Source organism: Schistocerca americana, chromosome 4, assembly GCF_021461395.2.
Source record: "Schistocerca americana isolate TAMUIC-IGC-003095 chromosome 4, iqSchAmer2.1, whole genome shotgun sequence".
Classification (NCBI taxonomy): domain Eukaryota; kingdom Metazoa; phylum Arthropoda; class Insecta; order Orthoptera; family Acrididae; genus Schistocerca; species Schistocerca americana.
Genome location: NC_060122.1, coordinates 820,213,218 through 820,233,889, shown reverse-complemented (window position 1 = coordinate 820,233,889; position 20,672 = coordinate 820,213,218). Strand labels below are relative to the sequence as shown.

At 43.8% G+C, this 20,672-nt stretch overlaps 1 protein-coding gene across 1 annotated transcript in view; it reads left to right on the top strand.

The window, feature by feature from the left end:
• LOC124613828 (SEC14 domain and spectrin repeat-containing protein 1) overlaps positions 1–20,672 on the top strand; it is a 108,479-nt gene that overhangs the window by 58,234 nt on the left and 29,573 nt on the right. Inside the window, exon 7 of the mRNA XM_047142551.1 lies at positions 9,781–9,887. Within this exon, the coding sequence (XP_046998507.1) occupies positions 9,781–9,887 (107 nt within the window). The remainder of the gene's footprint in view (positions 1–9,780; positions 9,888–20,672) is intronic.

Here is a 20,672-nt window from a genome sequence, read left to right as displayed (position 1 = left end):
CTTGACGCTGCATCACAGACAGGAGCACCTGCGATGGTGTACTCAACGACGAACCTGGGTGCACGAATGGCAAAACGTCATTTTTTTGGATGAATCCAGGTTTGTTTACAGCATCATGATGGTCGCGTCCGTGTTTGGCGATGTCGCGGTGAACGCACATTGGAAGCGCGTATTCGTCATCGCTATACTGGCGTATCATCCGGCGTGATGGTACAGGGTGCCATTGGTTACACGTCTCGGTCACCTCTTGTTCACATTGACGGCACTTTGAACAGTGGAGGTTACATTTCAGATGTGTTACGACCCGTGGCTCTACCCTTCATTCGATCCAAGCGGATCCCTACACTTCAGCAGGATAATGCACAACCGCATGTTGCACGTCCTGTGCTGGCCTTTCTGGATACAGAAAATGTTCAACTGCTGCCCTGGCCAGCACATTCTCCATATCTCTCACCAATTGAAAATGTCTGGTCAATGGTGGCCGAGCAACTGGATCGTCAGAATACGCCAGTCACTACTCTTGATGAACTGTGGTGTCGTGCTGAAGCTGCATGGGCAGCTGTACCTCTACACGGCATCCAAGCTCTGTTTAACTCACTTCGCAGGCGTATCAAGGCCGTTATTACGGCCAGAGGTGGTTGTTCGGGGTACTGATTTCTCAGGATCTATGCACCTTAATTGCGTGAAAATGTAGTCACATGTCAGTTCTAGTATAATATATTTGTCCAATGAATACCCGTTTAACATCTGCAGTTATCCTTGGTGTAGCAATTTTAATGGCCAGTAGTGTATGTTAGCGGCAAGAAACAATCAATGCCTTCTCTGCGCGATAGCAATCGACATACTATAGAAGACAGTGCTGCCAAAGCAGAGTTACTAAACACAGCCTTCCAAAATGCCTTCACGAAAGAACACGAAGTAAACATTCCAGAATTCGAATCGAGAACAGTTGACAACATGAGTAACGTAGAAGTAAATATCCTCGGAGTAGTGAAGCAACTTAAATCACTTAATAAAAGCAAGTCTTCTGGTCCAGACTGTATACCAATTAGGTTCCTTTCGGAGTATGCTGATGCACTAGCTCCATCCTTAACAATCATATACAACCGTTCGCTCGACGAAAGATCCGAACCGAAAGACAGGGAAATTGCACAGGTCACACCAATATTCAACAAAGGTAGTAGGAGTAATCCACTAAATTACAAGCCCATATCGTTAACCTCGATATGTAGCAGGATTTTAGAACATATATTGTGTTCGAACATTATGAATTACCACAAAGTAAACGGTCTATTGACACACAGTCAACAGGGGTTTAGAAAACAATGTTCCTGTGAAACACAACTAGCTCTTTATCCACATGAAGTGTTGAGTGCTATTGAAAAGAGATTTCAGATCGATTCCGTATTTCTGGATTTCCGGAACGCTTTTGACACTGTACCACACAAGCGCCTCGTAGTGAAATTGGGTGCTTATGAAATGTCGTCTCAATTATGTGACTGGATTTGCGATTTCCTGTCAGAGAGGTCACAGTTCGTAATAATTGATGGAAAGTAATCGAGTAAAACAGAAGTGATTTCTGGCGTTCCCCAAGGTAGTGTTATAGGCCCTCTGCTGTTCCTTATCTATATAAACATTTTTTGAGACAATCTGAGCAACCGTCTTCGGTTGTTTGCAGATGACGCTGTCGTTTATCGCCTAACAAATTCATCAGAAGATCAAAACAAACTACAAAACGATTTAGAAAAGATATATGAATGGTGCGAAAAGTGGCAGTCGACCCTAAATAATCCACATCACTGCTAAAAGGAACTCGTTAAACTTCGGTTACACGATAAATCAGTCTAATCTAAAAGCCGTTAATTCAACTAAATACCTAGGCATTACAGTTACGAACAACTTAAATTGGAAGGAACACACAGAAAATGTTGTGGGGAAGGCTAACCAAAGACTGCGTTTTATTGGCAGAAAATGTATCTACTAAGGAGACTGCTTACATTACGGTTGTCCGTCCTCTTTTACAATACTGCTACGTATCTGGGATCCTCACCACATAGGACTGACAGAGTACATCGAAAAATTTCAAAGAAAGGCAGCACGTTTTGTATTAGCGCGAAATATGGGAGAGAGTGCCACAGAAACGGTACAAGATGTGGGCTGGAAATCATTGAAAGAAAGGCGTTTTTCGTTCTCACGAAATTCCAATCACCAACTTTCTCCTCCGAATGCGAAAGTATTTTGTTGACACCGACCTACATAGGGCGGAACGATCACCACGATAAAATAAGGGAAAGCTGAGCTCGTACGGAAAGATATAGGTGTTCATTCTTTCCGCGCGCTATACGAGATTGGCATAATAGAGAATTGTGAAGGTGGTTCGATGAACCTTCTCCCAGGCACTTGAATGTGATTTGCTGAATATCCATGTAGATGTAGATGTAGATGTAGATGTCCTCTCGATTATGTGTCATTAATGTTCGGATGATCTGGGTGGCCAAATCATTGACTTGAACTGTCCAGAAAGTTCTTCAAAGCAATCGCAAACAGCTATGGCTCAGTAACATAGCACAATGTCGTCTATAAAATTCCATCGTCATTTGCCTGCAAATGGTCTCCAAGTAGGCGAACATAACTGTTTCCAGTCAATTGTCGGTACGGTTGGACCAAGCGGACCCAGTTGATTCGATTATGGTACCACGACCAGCTTACACAGTGCCTTGTTGACAGATTTGGTCCATGGCTTCGAGGGCTTGCGCCATACTCGAACAGCACCATCAGCTCTTACCATCTGAAATCGGAACTCATCTGACCAGTACTCCAGGGTCCAACAGATAGGATGACAAGCCCAGGAAAGGTGCTGCAGGTGATGTCATGCTGTTAGCAAAGGCACTCGTGTCGGTGGGCTGATGCCACATCCCATTAACAGCAAATTTCGTCGCATCGTCCTAACAGACACGTTAGTCGTTTGTCCCACACTGATTTCTGCGGTTATTTCACGCACTGTTGCTTCTCTGTTAGAACTGACAATTCCACGCCAACGCCACTACTCTCGGTCGTTAAATGGAGGCCGTCGGTCACTGTGTAGTCCATTCTGTGAGGTAATGCCTGAAGTGTGGTGCTCTCGGCAGACTCTTGAAACTGTGGATCTCGAAATTGAATGTCCCATGCGTCTACCTCCAACTACCATTCCACGTTCAAAGTCCGTTAATTCTCATCGTGAAGCCATAATGAAGCGGAATACCTTTTCATATGAATCACCTCAGCAAAAATGACGGCTCCGCCAACGAACTTCCCTTTTATACACACATCAGAAAAAGTTTTGCATCACCCCATTTCCCAGAACCCAAGAAGATAGACCTTGACTGTGGATACTGTATCACGGACACGATCCCTTTGACTGTTCAGAGATATCTCTAAACCCGGCCAAAGATGTAAACAACCATGCATGAGCAGCGCCTGTTAGACGGAGAGTATCCGACAGCCGATCAGTTCCAGTCATTCCACAAGGAAGGAGGTACACGGCTCGTGTTCTGTGTAGTTCAACCACTAGATGGTCAATACCGCCGTTCGATCGCGTCCGCATTGTTACTTTGTGCCAGGAAGGGCTCTCAACAAGGGGAGAGTCCACGCGTCTCGGAGTGATCCGAAGCGATGTTGTTCGGACATGCAGGAGATACAGAGAGATAGGAATTGTCGATGACATGCCCCCCTCAGGCAGCCCAAGAGCTACTGCTGCATTAGATGACCGCTACCTACGGATTATGGCTCGGAGGAACCATGACAGAAACGCCACCTTGTTGAATAATGCTTTTCGTGCAGCTACAGAACGACTCAAACTGTGCGCAATAGGCTGCACGATGCGCAACTTCAGTCCCGATATCCATGGCGAGATCCATCTTCGCAGCCACGACACCATGCAGCGCGGTACCGATGAGCCCAACAACATGCCGAATGGACCGCTCAGGATTGGCTTCACATTCTCTTCACCGATGAGTGTCGCATATGCCTTCGAACAGACAATCCTCAGAAACATGTATGGAGGCAACCCGTTCAGGCTGAACGCCTTAGACACACAGTCCAGCTAGTGCAACAAGGTGGAGGTTCCCTGCTGTTTTGGGGTGGCAATATGTGGGGCCGACGTAAGGCGCTGGTGGTCGTGGGAGGCACCGTAACGGCTGTATGAAACGTGAATGCCATTCTCCGACCGATAATGCAACCATATCGGTAGCGTATTGGCGAGGCATTCGTCTTCACAGACGAAAATTCGCGCCCCCATCGTGTACATCTTGCGAATGACTTCCCTCAGGATAACGACATCGCTCGACTAGAGTAGCGAGCATCTTCTCCAGACATGAACCCACCGAACATGCCTGGGATGAATTGAAAAGGGCTGATTATGGACGATGTGATCCACCAACCACTCTGACGGATCTACGACGAATCGCTGTTGAGGAGTGGGATAATCTCGACCAACAGTGCCTTGATGCACTTGTGGATAGTACACCATGACTAATGCAGGCATGCATCAATGCAAGAGGACGTGGTACTGGGTGTTAGAGGTACCGGTGTTTACAGCAATCTGGACCACCACCTCTGAAGGTCTCACTGTATGGCGGTACTACATGCAATGTATGGTTTTCATGACCAGTAAAAAGGGCGGTAACGATGTTTACGTTGATCTCTATTTCAATTTCTTGTACAGGTTTCGGAACTCTCGGAACCGAGGTGATGCAAAACTTTTTTGATGTGTGTACCTTATGTACATGATACTACTGCCATTGAAACGTCCCCTATGGAAAATTATAAATTGCTGTGCTGATAAACCTCTTACGTTATTTGATTTTCAAACAGCTGAGCAGAACTGAACGTACTCAGACATTTCTCTCTTTACTTATTCTGATCAACAGTAAACTGACACACAATATTTTTTTAGCGCAATGCAATCTGACTTTCAGTAATCCCTGACTTACAATAACCTATACCTTTCATGAATCACTTACCTCACAAAAATCTTCGTTACTCGAACTACTACAATACAGCGTGCGCCAATACTGCCAGCTAAATAAAAGATTCTAACTACTGAAGGCACTAACTACTGGCTGGTTCAAATGGCTCTGAGCACTATGGAACTTAACATCTATGGTCATCAGTCCCCTAGAACTTAGAACTACTTAAACCTAACTAACCTAAGGACATCACACAACATCCAACCATCACGAGGCAGAGAAAATCCCTGACCCCGCCAGGAATCGAACCCGGGAACCCGGGCGTGGGAAGCGAGAACGCTACCGCACGACCACGAGATGTGGGCGCACTAACTACTGATAGGCATAGTTACCAAAAGAAAGATTTTGATAGAGAACAAACAAAGTATTTACCTTAATAACGTTAAAAAGTCATATTCATGATATCCGGTATTACAAATTTACTCTTTCTGATGGACATAGTTCAAGATCGTCCGCTCTCAAAACTCTGGCATCTCTCTCCCCACATCCACCATTGTTGGCGGCTCACCTCCAACTGCGCAACACTACGCGCTGTTCACATCAAACTGCCCAACACTACAATAGCGAATATTCCAACAATGCCAACCAGCCACGGACTGCACGCAGCACAGTCAGTGATTTTCATACAGAGCGCTACGTGGCGTTACCAACATAAAAACCTAAACAGCCTACTTACACCATCTATATATGTGAATATCGCTATCCCATGAGTTCTGTGACCTCAATGTCTGTTCTAGCGTCACACAGGTTTTATTTCATTTCAATTACCCTTCCTCGTATTCGAAGTTGTGAAATGTCAAAATCATTATAGAGAGTAAATAACGACCATTGGACAAGACCATGTGAACACTTTTTAGATTGTTTTCTGTGGATATGTCGCCAGTAAGACTGTGGTATCTTTGCTCATGTTGTGCGTCGGTTTTTCCAACTACCATTGATTCTTTCCACCATACATATCCCATAAAATGTTTCCAATTTTTTAACCTCGTTTTACCCTATATCTTCTCTTACACTGAGACCAGAGTTCCTTCTCACGTCCCACTTTCCTCTTCTACTGTATACCTTCACAGTGAGATCTCGTGCCGCTATTTTTATGTATTTTATTATACAGGGTGAAACACCAACAAAATTTAGAGATTGTTAAGTGCTATTTTTCTCAATATTTTGGTACAAAGGGCGTGTGGTCTCCAGTCACTCGTTACAGATCAATAAATTTCCTTTTATTTATCAACTATATTCATCTTTCTTTTTATACCACACTGTTTTTTTTTTTACTTTTTTTTTTCATCAGTCTACTGAGTGGTTTGATGCGGCCCGCCACTACAGGCCACATGTCCTGTGGATACACGTTACGTGTCTTTAATGCAGTGGTTTCCATTGCCTTCTGCATCCTCATGTCGTTGATCATTGCTGATTCTTCCGCCTTTAGGGGCAATTTCCCACCCCTAGGACAAGAGAGTGCCCTGAACCTCTATCCGCTCCTCCGCCCTCTTTGACAAGGCCGTTGGCAGAATGTGGCTGACTTCTAATGCCGGAAGTCTTCGGCCGCCAATACCCGTAAAAGACTGCAAATGTCCATGGTATTTAGTATCTTGCTTGTAAACATAACCTGTCCATTCACTCCCGGCACTTGCTGTTGACAACCTATGCCCACTCTACTCTTCGACCTCGTGTTTGTTTTCCCGGGAGTTTTGCACGTTAACGCAGCAGTATATCGGTTTACTGCTGGCGGACAGGCCGATGTGCATCCCGTGTAGGGGTTCACTGAATGCAGTGGCAGAGTGACACAACGACGCTATGCTGAACTGTTCCCAGTGCAACAGCAGTTACAGCACATCGCAGTATTTTGCGTCGGTAGGTTTTGGAATTCTTCACCATTAAACCTCATTATTCCCATGTATCGCTGTTAACGTAGAGCTAACACCGTCACAAAAAGAGTTATTCTAGCAAGACAATTTCACGAGAGATGCATATTTCAATATTTTTGACTATTTTTATAAACACACATCATTCCACCTGTCGTCTGGAGCTGCGTGCAGACACCACGACTACACGAGGGGTAGACGCTGCCCGCATGGGTCTAAGCGAGAGCAGAGCTGAGCTCTTTCAACAAGGAAACGAAAACACGTGTTGTTCAGCAGTGAAATCATGTGCCCTTAATGTGTTCAATGTTTCGTTCTAACATTAATGTTTATGTATAAGATAATTCTTATTCAATAGGACATTTTGAAAGATGTTTTAAAAAATTCTAATTTGAATAGGGTAAGCTTATTAGCGTAGTGTCATAACATTTTACATAGTCTACCTGCTTGATACCGATGCATCACATTTTTGTGTCATGAAATACGTTAATTGCAGACTTTGCAAGCTGTTCAATACATTTTAGTGACTAAAGTAAACATCTGTACTGTTTAAAAATTTTACTGAAAAGTTTTTATTGAAATATATGAATAGCAAATGAATAGTTAGCAGCAGACCAACAGACGACTACCACTTGTATATAAGAACTCCCTCACGTAGAATGACTGACAGTTTTGTTTCTACAGTAGAGAGGTTGAACCCCAGCAAGTGTTTTATGGTATGACATCACTTTATCAAAGGATAAACAAAATTACTGCTGCCATTACTACTACTACTACATTTTAATTTCCATTTAATCTGCATAACTTCTGTTTTAACTTTTAAACTTATTTATCCCTGAGGATGGTAGATGCAGGCTGAAACTGATTACTGAGTTCGAAATTACTGTGATTGTGCCGAAAGATAAATCATTTTCAGAAAAGTTTCTCCTGGCGTCACGAAGGCCCTGTAACGTTGGCAAAACCAGACTGTGGATTGTAGCTTTCACTGAGCGCTGTAAGCGAACCTTAGTCGACTTAGAAAAGGGCACCCACACGTAATGATTACTGAGCCTGCTGGAAAGTGATTGCTACAGCTGGTCGCCACTATCAGTGACAACAGTAACGACGCAGTTACACCTCTTTACTCCAGCATTCTCTCATGCCATACACGATGGATCCCAAAAGAGCTGTGGGTGAGTGCGCCGCATCTGTAATGAAAGGCGCGCAAAGAAGCACTGCGACCAGTTCTGGAGCCCAGCTCCAGCGATTGGAGCCCATACAAAGTGGGAAGGACGGCATACATTGTATGATTTCAGTGGCATGCTGCTAGGACAGTAACAGATCTGCACAGCGCAACAAAAATCGAATAGCTGCACCGGGAGATTAAATTGAGAATCTTCGGAAGAAAGGCGACTTTGTTCTCATGAAATCTTACTTGCTAAATTTAGAGAATCAGAAGCTGAAGAATACTGTGAAATAATTTTGCTGCTTGCATCATATAACAGGTGGAGAAATCATGAGAATAAGATAACTGAGATTTACGGCACATGCAGAACCAATAAAGAATCAATCCAAAGCGAATGGAAAGCGACAGAAAATCACAAATATTGGTATCAAGTATGCTCCTACAACTACGGAATTTGTAGATTTAGATAAGGCTTTTGACAATGTTGCCTGGAACACCCTTAATGAAACTCTGAAGCTCTCAAGGACAGAAATACGTGGAGTGAATGTTATCTACATTATCTAGAACTTGTACAGAACACAAACTGTAGTTATATGAGTGGAATGACTTGGAAGATAAATACTGGGTGAGAAGAGAGTGAAACAGGATTGTAGCCTATCCTCAGTGTTATTGGGGCTGCATAGTTAGTTGGCTGTAAAGGAAAAAGAATAGTAATTTGGAGAGTTAAAGTTGAAGGACAAGATATAAAGTTTAAGGTTTGTCAGTGTCATAATTCTGTCAGAGATGGGAAAGGCTTTGAAGAGCAGTTGAATGGAATAGATAGCATCTTGAAAATAAATTAGAAGATGAAAATCAACAAAGGTAAAACATGGGCAATGGAATGTTGTTGGATCAAATCATGAGATGCTAGGGGCATTACATTAGGAAATGATACTTCCACAGCAAAACAACTGCTGATGGCCAAAGCAGAGAGGACTAAAATGCAGAGTGGCAGTAGCAAAAAGTGCAGTTCTGGAAAAGAAAGCTTGGAGATACTTTCTGAAGGTTCGTGTCTGGGGTGCGGCCTTGTATAGGAGGGAAATGTGGATGATAATCAGTTCAGGCAAGATGACAATAAAAGATATAACTCGGAAGAGGAGAAGTTTATGGTACGGTATGACTAAATACTACGTACAGGTTGACAGCACACGTTCTGATGCTAGAAGGAATCATGAGTTTGGTAGTGCAGGGGGATGTGAGTGGGAGAGGGCGTAAAGTTATAGAGGCAGAGCAAGGCTTGACTACAGGAAGCGGGCTCTTATGGGTGTAGGTTGCAGAGATGAAGAGACTTCGACAGGAAAGACTGTTATGGGAAGGCGCATCAGACTACGAGTAGTCTTCAGACCACAAAAATAAGATAGATGTACAAATTCATCCTCCAGCTAAAATTCCAAACAAAGAAGGTACAAGTCCTAAGGCTACAAACATCGTATTACAGGTATATTAATCTCTTTTTATTCTTAATCAGTAGTTCTGTCTGTAAGAGCAAGTCCCTCAATAAACGCTGCTTTAATAAAAAGAGGCCACCTCCGCGACATCCCTTGCAGCATATCCTACACACACGAGTCGCCAAGTCTTCTTACCACACACACCTGTGCTCCACTTACAGCACTGCGAGCAGCTGAGGGAGCTGATCGCAGAGGCGTCCGGCGCGGCGCCGGCTGCTCAGGAGGAGGCGGCGGGGGCGTGCCGGAGGGCGAGGGCGCAGCGGCTGCTGGCGGCGCGCGAGAAGCTGCTGCTGGAGGTGGGCCGCATGGTGCGGCTGGGCCGCCTGCTCAGGACCAGGCTGCGCGAGCCGCTGGCCGCCAGCGACAGGTGAGGCCTGCCTGCTGAGCCTGCAGCGGGCGACGAGGTGCTGTTTGTGCGTGGCGTGGACTCGACTAATGCCTGAAGTAGTACCGGAGCGAATTGACAACGTTAATCCTGCAGGGCAGTCCATAAATCCGTAAAGTACGAGGGGGTCGAGATCTCTTCCGAAGGCATCCCAGATATATGTATGTCTCGGGAGGTGAAGTGTTTAAACTCTGAAGATTGTTCCTGGAGCCGCCCTGTAGCAATTCTGGACGTGTGAGGTGTCGCATTACCTCCCTTTCCTGTTCCAGTCGCGTACGGTTCGCGGGAAGAACGACTGCCGGAAAGCCTCCGTGCGCGCTCGAATCCCGACAGCAAGCTACACCGCGATTCAGAGCGCCTCTCTTGCAGAGTCTGCCACTTGAGTTTGCTAAACATCTCCGTAACGCTATCACGCTTACCAAATAACCCTGTGACGAAACGCGCCGCTCTTCTCTATCTCCTCCGTCAATCCGACTTGGTACGGATCCCACACTGATGAGCAATACTCAAGTATAGGTCGAACGAGCGTCCTGTAAGCCACCTTCTGTCACGTTGAACGATTCTCTTCAGTCGTCGTTGGTCCCGTTCTTGCAGGATCTTTTTCCGGCCGCAGCGATGTCGGAGAATTGATGTTTTATCGGATTCTTATATTCGCAGTATACTCGTGAAATGGTCGTACGGGAAAATCCCCACTTCATCGCTACCTTGCAGATGCTGTGTCCCATCGCTTTAACACCGCGTCCAAACTCACTTAAATACTGATAACCTGACACTATAGCAGCGGCAAACTACCTAACAATTGCGCCAGTCACTTGTATTATATAGGCGCTGACGACAGCAGCGCCGTATTCTGCCTGTTTACACATCTCTGTAATTGAATAGGCATGCCTATACCAGTTTCCTTGGCGCTTCAGTCTAGAATGCAATAGACTCTCGTCAGCCCATGACTTGTTCGTCTCACTCATTTCTGAGTGGTTAGTCAGACGACACTAACTTTTGAGCGTAAAGTATTCATTTCTTTGTTTCGTTGTTACTGTCACGTCTCTGCCTACAGAGGCTGTGTACCATTCAGTTTCCACACAAGAAATATTCCAATGTTGCTTAACTTCCATTGCCGATGAGACTGTTTAACAGTCGCATAAAAGTCTCATTGTCTATTGTCTATTTCCATCTATCCACATGACTACTCTGCAATTCACACATAAAGTGCGTGCCATAGGGTTCATTGAACCACTTCCACACTGCTTCTCTGCCTTAACACTCTTGAACACTTAAATCTTTCCATGTGAGCTTTTTTTCTCTTATTGTATTACGATAACTATTTCACCCTACATAGCTGGGCATCAACAAAATATTCTCGCATTCGGGGGGAGGAGGTTGGACAATGAAATTTCGTGGAAAGATCTATTCACAATGAAGAATATCTTTGTTTTAATGATTGCCAACACAACTCATGTATCATATGCGTGATACTCTCTACCCTACTTCCTGATAGTAGAAAGTGTGCTCCCCTTCTTTGAACTTTTCCAATGTCCTCTTTACAAGTGCCGAACTTTTTCGGAGGCTCTGCTACAGTTTTCCTTACTCACAGTGTGGTTTCAGCTGTTTATACTGTTCTCAAGAAGTTATATTATAAGAAACTTCGCCATCAAGTTCAGCACTCTCGAAGGACGTAACTCAGTGGTGAGCGACCATTCCAGTTTTCTTCTGAATGTTGGCTACACAGTTAATACACACATTCTTTTGGCTTGCCATTCTGTTGAAAGCATCACTGCTGATTTTCGCAAATATTGCTTATGATGTTGTGTGACTGGAGAATATCTCATACTTTTGACAATGAACGTAATATGAGGAAATCAATGAGGCTCAAAGGTGGCAGCCAGTTAGATCTTGGTAACGATTGTCAAAAGCTCAAGTTTAAACTTTGATATGACATGCCTTCACAGCGTATCAATTATCTTAATGTTCAACTGTATCTTAGCAGAAGCTGTACCTTCACTTCTTTTTATTTCTTTAGTAATGGCTGATGACCACTCAAATCTTTCTCACGAAAATATACAGGGTGATTCAAAAAGAATACCACAACTTTAAAAATGTGTATTTAATGAAAGAAACATAATATAACCTTCTGTTATACATCATTACAAAGAGTATTTAAAAAGGTTTTTTTTTCACTCAAAAACAAGTTCAGAGATGTTCAATATGGCCCCCTCCATACACTCTAGCAATATCAGCCCGATACTCCAACTCGTTCCACACTCTCTGTAGCATATCAGGCGTAACAGTTTGGATAGCTGCTGTTATTTCTCGTTTCAAATCATCAATGGTGGCTGGGAGAGGTGGCCGAAACACCATATCCTTAACATACCCCCATAAGAAAAAATCGCGGGGGGTAAGATCAGGGCTTCTTGGAGGCCAGTGATGAAGTGCTCTGTCACGGGCTGCCTGGCGGCCGATCCATCGCCTCGGGTAGTTGACGTTCAGGTAGTTACGGACAGATAAGTGCCAATGTGGTGGCGCTCCATCCTGCTGAAATATGAATTGTTGTGCTTCTTGTTCGAGCTGGGGGAACAGCCAATTCTCTAACATCTCCAGATACTGTAGTCCAGTTACAGTAGCACCTTCGAAGAAAAAGGGACCAAGAACTTTATTGGCTGAAATGGCACAGAAAACGTTCACCTTAGGCGAGTCACGTTCATACTGAGTTGTTTCCCGCGGATTCTCAGTGCCCCACGCTGAACAACTGTCGTCGATTCACTTCTGCCGTACTCAATAACACAAAAAGCTTTCTGTTGAGCGGTCGCCATCTTAGCATCAACTGACGCTGACGCCTAGTCAACAGCGCCTCAAGCGAACAAATGTACAACTAAATGAAACTTTATAGCTCCCTTAATTCGCCGACAGATAGTGCTTAGCTCTGCCTTTTGTCGTTGCAGAGTTTTAAATTCCTAAAGTTGTGGTATGCTTTTTGAATCACCCTGTATTTACATTGTAAGACTCTATGTTCTTTCACCGTTAACAGGAGAATATCTGTGATGAATTCTAGAAACTCTCTTCCTCTCGTGGTAAAGGGGTGAGAAGAAGCTGATATCTGACAAGACAAACACTGATGACGGCCTCCAATAGTGCGCCAACAGATTCCCTCTCAGATCGATGTTGTTGGATAACGACCAGCTGCATAAAGCGTAGGTTGGAGAATGGCTTATACTCAGTTTGATATTGACTTCTGAGATATCACGACAGACAACCGAAGTTTATACGAATGAGTGAAAAACAAACTTATATTTGCACATAATGGCTGAGATCGCCTTTGTCCTTCAGGTGGTCTTAAAAATAAAACTTTTATCCTATAAATATTCTAATGAGGTAACCTGTTGGATTTTCGTACTGTTTAGTGCCAGGCACCTTCTTTTCTATTTGGGTTTACCGTCCTGTCTGCAACAACGGCATTACAATCTAAGCAAATTGTGCCTTGGCTCTGACAGTAATGTTAGGCTCGGGAGGCCCTTCTTAAACAGCTGAGTGATTTTATAATAGAAAGTTCGATCCTTCTCAATATGTCAGCCTAGCCCTGTCTTTCTTTCTCCCTCACTTATTCCGTTTCATTCAGTTATCTTTCATCGAGCGCCAGACAATACAGATTCCCTAAAGGATAAGATTTTATACCAAGAATGCGATTTTTACAACAAATAATAAAAGTTACACATTTCATGTGTACACAAACTTAAAACTACCCTACTTGAAATATGAACCTGTATATAATAAAGATGTTATTAGTGTTAAAACCTGATCAGACGAATTTCCTGTAACGCTCATACAGTTACACATTTATATTATTCAAATGGTTCAAATGGCTCTGAGCACTATGGGACTCAACTGCTGAGGTCATTAGTCCCCTAGAACTTAGAACTACTTTAACCTAAGGACATCACACACATCCATGCCCGAGGCAGGATTCGAACCTGCGACCGTACCAGCAGCGCGGTTCCGGACTGAAGCGCCTAGAACCGCTCAGCCACAGCGGCCGGCCAAAAACTGCTATTTATGCATGATTTTACCACTGTTGGCAACATAATTATTGCACTTAATGTTTGTAACATTTCACCTGATTACATAAACGAGTAATGAAGTTAAGCTAAATAAATTTGACAGAACAAAAATTTGTATACCACTTAATCAGTCTTGTTTGCAATTTATTCTTTTATTAACAGCGCGTTTCGCCTTCGGAAGGCATCTTCAGATTACCTAAAAAAATTTCTTTTTACAACATTTTAGAACCAGAAAACCGATCTGTGTTGTAGTGAAGCACGCATCGAATCAGATGAACCAGCAAAGACGTTTTCCTTTTACAAAAACCATAAAACGACTTTATTAAGGTCTTTGTGGGTTTTTCTGCTATACATTCTCTGGACTCCGAAATAATGTTTCTCTTTTTCCTATACGTTCTTTGCTTCTAATACTTACACACCGTCTTTGTTCACTTATTTTTTAACAGTGAGTGGTAAGAGTAAACGTGTTGTTTCATTCGATATCAATAACAGACACGGTAAACCCTAGCCTAAAACGCTAACATTTAAAATAAAAATATACTTATTCTAGTACTGCTTATTTTGTATTTAAAAGTGAAGGTGACTGCAGCATTAAAAAATTGAAGGCATTTGTCACTTTGTGGTCTCGGGTGAAACAGCGGTACGCTCGGTGCGTTTGTGGGTAAGTGCCAGGCTATAAATCTTCAGTGACGTGGTGCAGTGGTCAGCTCACAGGACACACATTCGGGAGGACGACGGTTCAGATCCCTATCCGGCCATCCAGATTCAGGTTTTCGGTGATTTTCCTAAATCGCTTAAGGCATGGATCCTTCGATCCCGACCCTTCAGTAATCCGACCTTCCGCTCTGTCTATAATGACCCGCTGTCGATGGGACGTTAAGCCGTAACCAGCCTACCTACCTAAGATTCCGCAGATATGACGATCGATCCTCAGTCAGTAACGGGATTTTTCTTCTGGCATTTTTCACTTATTTCAAGTCTACCAATGACTTGTTACTGGCATGTCTTGCAGCACACGAGGGGGAAGGGTGGGGGTGGGGGGTGGAGAGGGGCGAGAGCCTACGCTGCACTGTACGACCCTTAAAACTTGCTGGGCTAGTCATTTAAAAGCTCTCAGAGCAAGACAAGGTCATAGCACCTCCATACCTGTTTTATTGGGACTATACCTGCAAAAGAATTGTGGTGTTCAGTTCAATCAAGTGACTGACAACGGTTTTCCTCCTAAAATAAATAATGCTCCTCTAAAGTGAATGCGTTTAATATTGTGTACATGAGAAATGCACTGTAATTTTTGTAATTAGACTACCGTCTAAAGCGACGGCAGTCGGCCTGGTCCCTGCCGCTCAGTAGTGAGCGTTCCAGCTGTCTTTGTAGACGGCAGGTGGTGGGGAATGACTTAAAAACGTTTTCATTAGTGTTCCATAAATTCTTGACACGTAGTATCTGGTAAGTAATTATTATTATATGCTTTAACTATCTGCAACTACGCTTTACGAATTTTATCAAGTTACTTCCCTACTTCATAAAACACCATTAATGTGAAACCAGTAGAGGTTAGAAAAAGTTACTTGTAACAGAATAAGAAAAGTGGGTGATAATTAAAAAGGGTAGCTACCCTGGTCGATAGCGTTAGCAGGTTGCAGAGATAACGGTCGTAAGACAATGTTTTAAATATTGTTCCTACGACGTTTCGCAATACTTGGAACGGGTCGTCAACAGGTTTAAATTTCACGCCAGCAAATTAAAATTACTCTGGATGCTTTCTGTACGTTTATGTTTGAATTAAAAGCTTCTTACACAGCATAAAGTTTCTTATTCCCAATAAACTCTGAAGGTATTATTTATCGTTTGGCACATACAGCTGATTGCTGTGTACTCCATTTGAGTTCAAAAATGTTCAAATTTGTGTGATATCTTATGGGACTTAATTGCTAAGGTCATCAGTCCCTAAGCTTACACACTACTTAACGTAAATTATGCTAAGGACAAACACACGCACACCCATGCCCGAGGGAGGACTCGAACCTCCGCCGGGATCAGCCACACAGTCCATGATTGAGGCGCCTCGGACCGCTCGGCTAATCCCGCGCGGCTCCATTTGAGTTCTGGATATGCACTTTGTCGAGTCTAGCCTGTGGATGGCGTATGGCAAATTCCATTTTGAAACAGGATGCCACAGCGAACGCGCATCGTTGGCCCACTCCGCATTCCACTTAGTCTACAGACTCAGTGAGTCCTTAGGTACTGAGGGATTTCTAGATATTCTTCGATGTAAAGTTTATCAATCCAGCGTATCAGAATAATTTGTTAGCTGCCTGTTGGATCGTATTTTTCGACGCTTTCCTACGAGTGCAGTTAGCCTTCCGAGTTGTGGTTGTTCAACATCGGAGAGTAATGGTAGCCAGTTGAATAAGATGGACTTCTAAAGACAAAACGTTGTAGGACGAGAATGTCAACATGTTAGGATGTAGTACTGTGGTTGCAACATCAGAGAATCTTAGGTGACAAGGGCCACTGCATGATTATCAATAATGGTGCGATTTCATACAATCAGTACTTTGGTCACTCAGGTTTGTCGGTGTCTAAACTATGCGTATAAATGTCACAAATGCGCTTCAACAAACGCTGATGTTGTTATGGACAGTAATTTAAAATACCTCTTCCCTGTGGAATGTATTACTGAAATACGTTACGTCTGTTGGCGTTGCAATGAGGCCTAGTACGAACTGGAAGCATTTGTAATATGTCAGCAAGAAAAGCATTTCACTCACACAGCCCATCACAGGCTTGCGTCTCTCGTGTGTCTTCCTGAATTAAAGAGCTAAAACTGTAACAACAAAAATAGTCACGAAAGGCGATTTACTTCTTCAAGTTTTAACATATATTCTGCTCTGTATTTGACGAGAACTAACTTCTTTTTCAAACGTTTCACAGGACTACTTTAATCTTATGAGACTTGACGTTGTCACTTCGTGCACGCTGTCTAACCTAATCAAATGCGTTTTCAATAAAATTGTCTTGATCGCACTAAACATAACGATTGTGTTGAGAAGTTTTGACGGCTGAACATTTATCATCAGAGCTCTAATAAAAATGTCACGTGTCGTATTCCTTACTGAATGTTTACATGACGACATACGTTTACCAAAAACCGTTCTGCGTTGCAAATGTATATACACTTTGCATCTATTTTCAAACGCGCTTACCAAAGAGCTTAATGTTATTTACCAACCAGATCGTTATAGGCATTTAGAAAGAACTACTGCGGAAACCAGTGAAACGATAGCCTCGAAGAGTTTGCAGAAATGGCAAACTTTCTGTGGCACTTAATATTATTGGAGTCTCTGTGGTTCCCGCTCGATTTAACGAACAAGCGGCCCTTGTGCCGTCCCGTCGCGTTTGTGTGCTGTGTTTGAGACACCCCGTGCTCTCAGGGGCGAGCGCTTCCTCGCCACAGGAACAGACGCCGGCGGTAAACTGTTTACGCGCCTTCCCACCGAGCGCCGCTGCTCGCTCCCATCCTATTGAACAAACTGTTTACAACCGCGATGCACTGCTTCACCTTGAGCAGGTCGGTACAAAATATCTCAAAGCTTCGCCTCTCTCAAAGAATTTTCAGTGGTAGCATCCTCAAACGCGCAGTTTTAAGTACGATGAACGGAATAACGGATGATGAGTCACTTTAACTTTTCGTTTTTCGAGTCACCTGTCTTACAACCAGTGTTACGAGCCCTTCCGTTTCTTTGCGTAGCAGCATTGTATTCATTTCTGCCAGCATTGTGTCCAATATCATCAGCTGTATGTACTGTTTACAGTGATAGTTGTCTTTTCTTAAAAATTTTCCACTCCATTGCTTCTTCCGCTGTCACTGCTCAAAGCCCGGTTGGGGTCCAAACAGCTAGCAAATCTGAGGTCGTCGCATGCTGCGCTTGATGATGGTGATTGGGCCAGTCGGCGAAATATTGCGTACGAAATGGGATCGTCGATCTGGTTACACTCCGAAATCTGTAATCTCTCCTTCCATTGTCATGTATTACTGGGAGTCGTGATACGTGTACTGCGACCATCTACATCATTCTGATAAGAATTTTGCCCAGGCTTTGTTAGCGAGATGTTTCAACACAGATCTTCACATCCCACTTTAAGACCGAACGATGTGGCTTAGTGGTTAGCACACTTGTATTTATTTGGAAGGACAACGGTTCAAATTACCATCTGGGCATAAAGATTTAAGTTTTCTGTGATTTCCCTAAACTTATTGAGGCAAATGCCGGGATGATTACTTGGAATAGGGCACGAGTGATTTGCGCTCCCATCCTTTGCTACTCAGAGCTTGTGCACTATCTCCAATGACTTCATTGTCGACAGTACGCTAAACACTTAGCTTCTTTCCTACTTTATTTGAACATGTCATTCTTAGTGTCTTCTTCCTCTTCTTCCTCTTCCTCTTCTTCTTCTTCTTCTTCTTCTTCTTCCCTCCCTCCTCCCCCTCCTTCTTCCACATTTGTCACTGCTTACGTCGATCTCTCGCACGATTCTGCATTCCAGACGTCAAGTTCATTTTTAATTGTGTGATAATGTTTAATTATAATCGAATTTTTACATGAAAAATGTTTTCTTGCGTTGCACTAGATAGGGCTTTCTCGTTTCAACAACCAAGTCAATGAGTGGTTCCTCAATGCTGCTCTACTGCTTGAGGCCAGGCAGCCCCTTCGAAGAGGAGTCAAAGGGGTTGCCTGCTCTCAGGCACCAGTGCACCACTCAGGTGAATGGGTGTCAAAGTATCTGAACTGGCACATTTTTAATTTTCGTAATGAACGTGCGCTGGTGGTGCTGAGGGTGTTGCCAAACTGGTGTGATTTAGAGACACATGTGTCAATGTTACGGCCCCCTCCTCCACCCCACCATGATCACCCCAAAGGAGGGCGCGAAAAAGGAGGACTGAAACAGCATAACACCCTCTCCTGCTTCGGATCACGTTCAGATTTCGTTGATTGGTTTTGAATGGTCCATAATCGTTCCACGATGTATATTGGAGCAAAAATTGTGGCCGTGCCACACTCCAAATTGGTCAGATCACGTTCAAATGGCTCAAATGGCTCTGAGCACTATGGGACTCAACTGCTGAGGTCATAAGTCCCCTAGAACTTAGAACTACTTAAACCTTTTTATTGCTCCTGAAAACCACACATTGCATTTTGTACCACCATACGACGAGACCTTCAGAGGTGGTGGTCCAGATTGCTATACACACCGATACCTCTAATACCCAGTAGCAGGTCCTCTTGCATTGATACATGCCTGTATTCGTCTTGGCATACTATCCACAAGTTCATCAAGGCACTGTTGGTCTAGATTGTCCCACTCCTCAACGGCGATTCAGCGTAGATCCCTCAGAGAGGTTGGTGGGTCACGTCGTTCACAAACAGCCCTTTTCAGTCTATCCCAGGCATGTTCGATGGTGTTCATGTCTGGAGAACATGCTGGCCACTCTAGTCGAGCGATGTCGTTATCCTGAAGAAAGTCATTCACAAGATGTGCACGATGGGAGCGCGAATTGTCGCCCATGAAGACGAATGTTTCGTCAATATACTGCCTATATGGTTGCACTATCGGTCGGAGGATAGCATTCACGTATCGTACAGCCGTTACGTCGCCTTCCATGACCACCAGGGGCGTACGTCGGCCCCACATAATGCCACTCCAAAACAGCAGGGAACCTCCACCTTGCCGCACTCGCTGGACAATGTGTCTAAGGCGTTCAGCCTGACTGGATTGCCTCCAAACACATTTCCGAAGATTGTCAGGTTGAAGGCATATGCAACACTTATCGGTGAAGAGAACTTGATGCCAGTCCTGAGCGGTCCATTCGGCATGTTGTTGGGCCCATCTGTACCGCGCTGCATGGACTCGTGGTTGCAAAGAGGGAGTTCGCCATGTATGTCGGGAGTGAAGTTGCACATCATGCAGTCTATTGCGCACAGTTTGAGTCGTAAGACGACGTCCTGTGGCTGCACGAAAGGCATTATTCTCTAAGGTGGTCATAGGTTGTGTTCGAAAAATTAACAGCATAGAGACAGAAGTGATGACACTTTCTGCAGGACCTGACCACCATTATGCAGGCCAATGCTCAAGCACGTACAGTGCAAGCTGTTACTGATTTGGTTGACTGATGGGGTTGTTAAGTGCTATCCCCTGACCTAATCCCTCGTAAGTTCAACTCGATTTCTAAACTGAAGGAAACACTTGAAGGCATTCGCTTCAGAACTGCTACAAATTCGTCGGGCAATAGACCGCGCCGCTCGAACTGTCAACACAACTGGCTCTGCTAAGAGTATCCTGCGACTTCCACATCGCTGGCAACGGGTTATACACAATGCTGGTGACTACTTTGAAGGTCAGTAAAACTTTGAAACACGTACCTATTCTGTACGAGCTGTAAATAAATAGTTGCCCATATTAAAGTTCCAACCCTCGTATTTTTTAATTGGGATGGGTTATTAATAACTAATTTCATACGTCAATATATGTATTGCAAAGGTACTGTGAATATTCAGATTTCCTTAAATAAATGTCCGCAAGGTGATCTTGGGTGGGCTTGAGCTATTATTCTGATTACACCCTTTTGTGCAACGAATACTTTTTCTCCTAATGATGAATTGCCCGAAAGTGTAGTGCCATATGAAAGCAGTGAATGAAAATAGGCATAGTAGGCTAA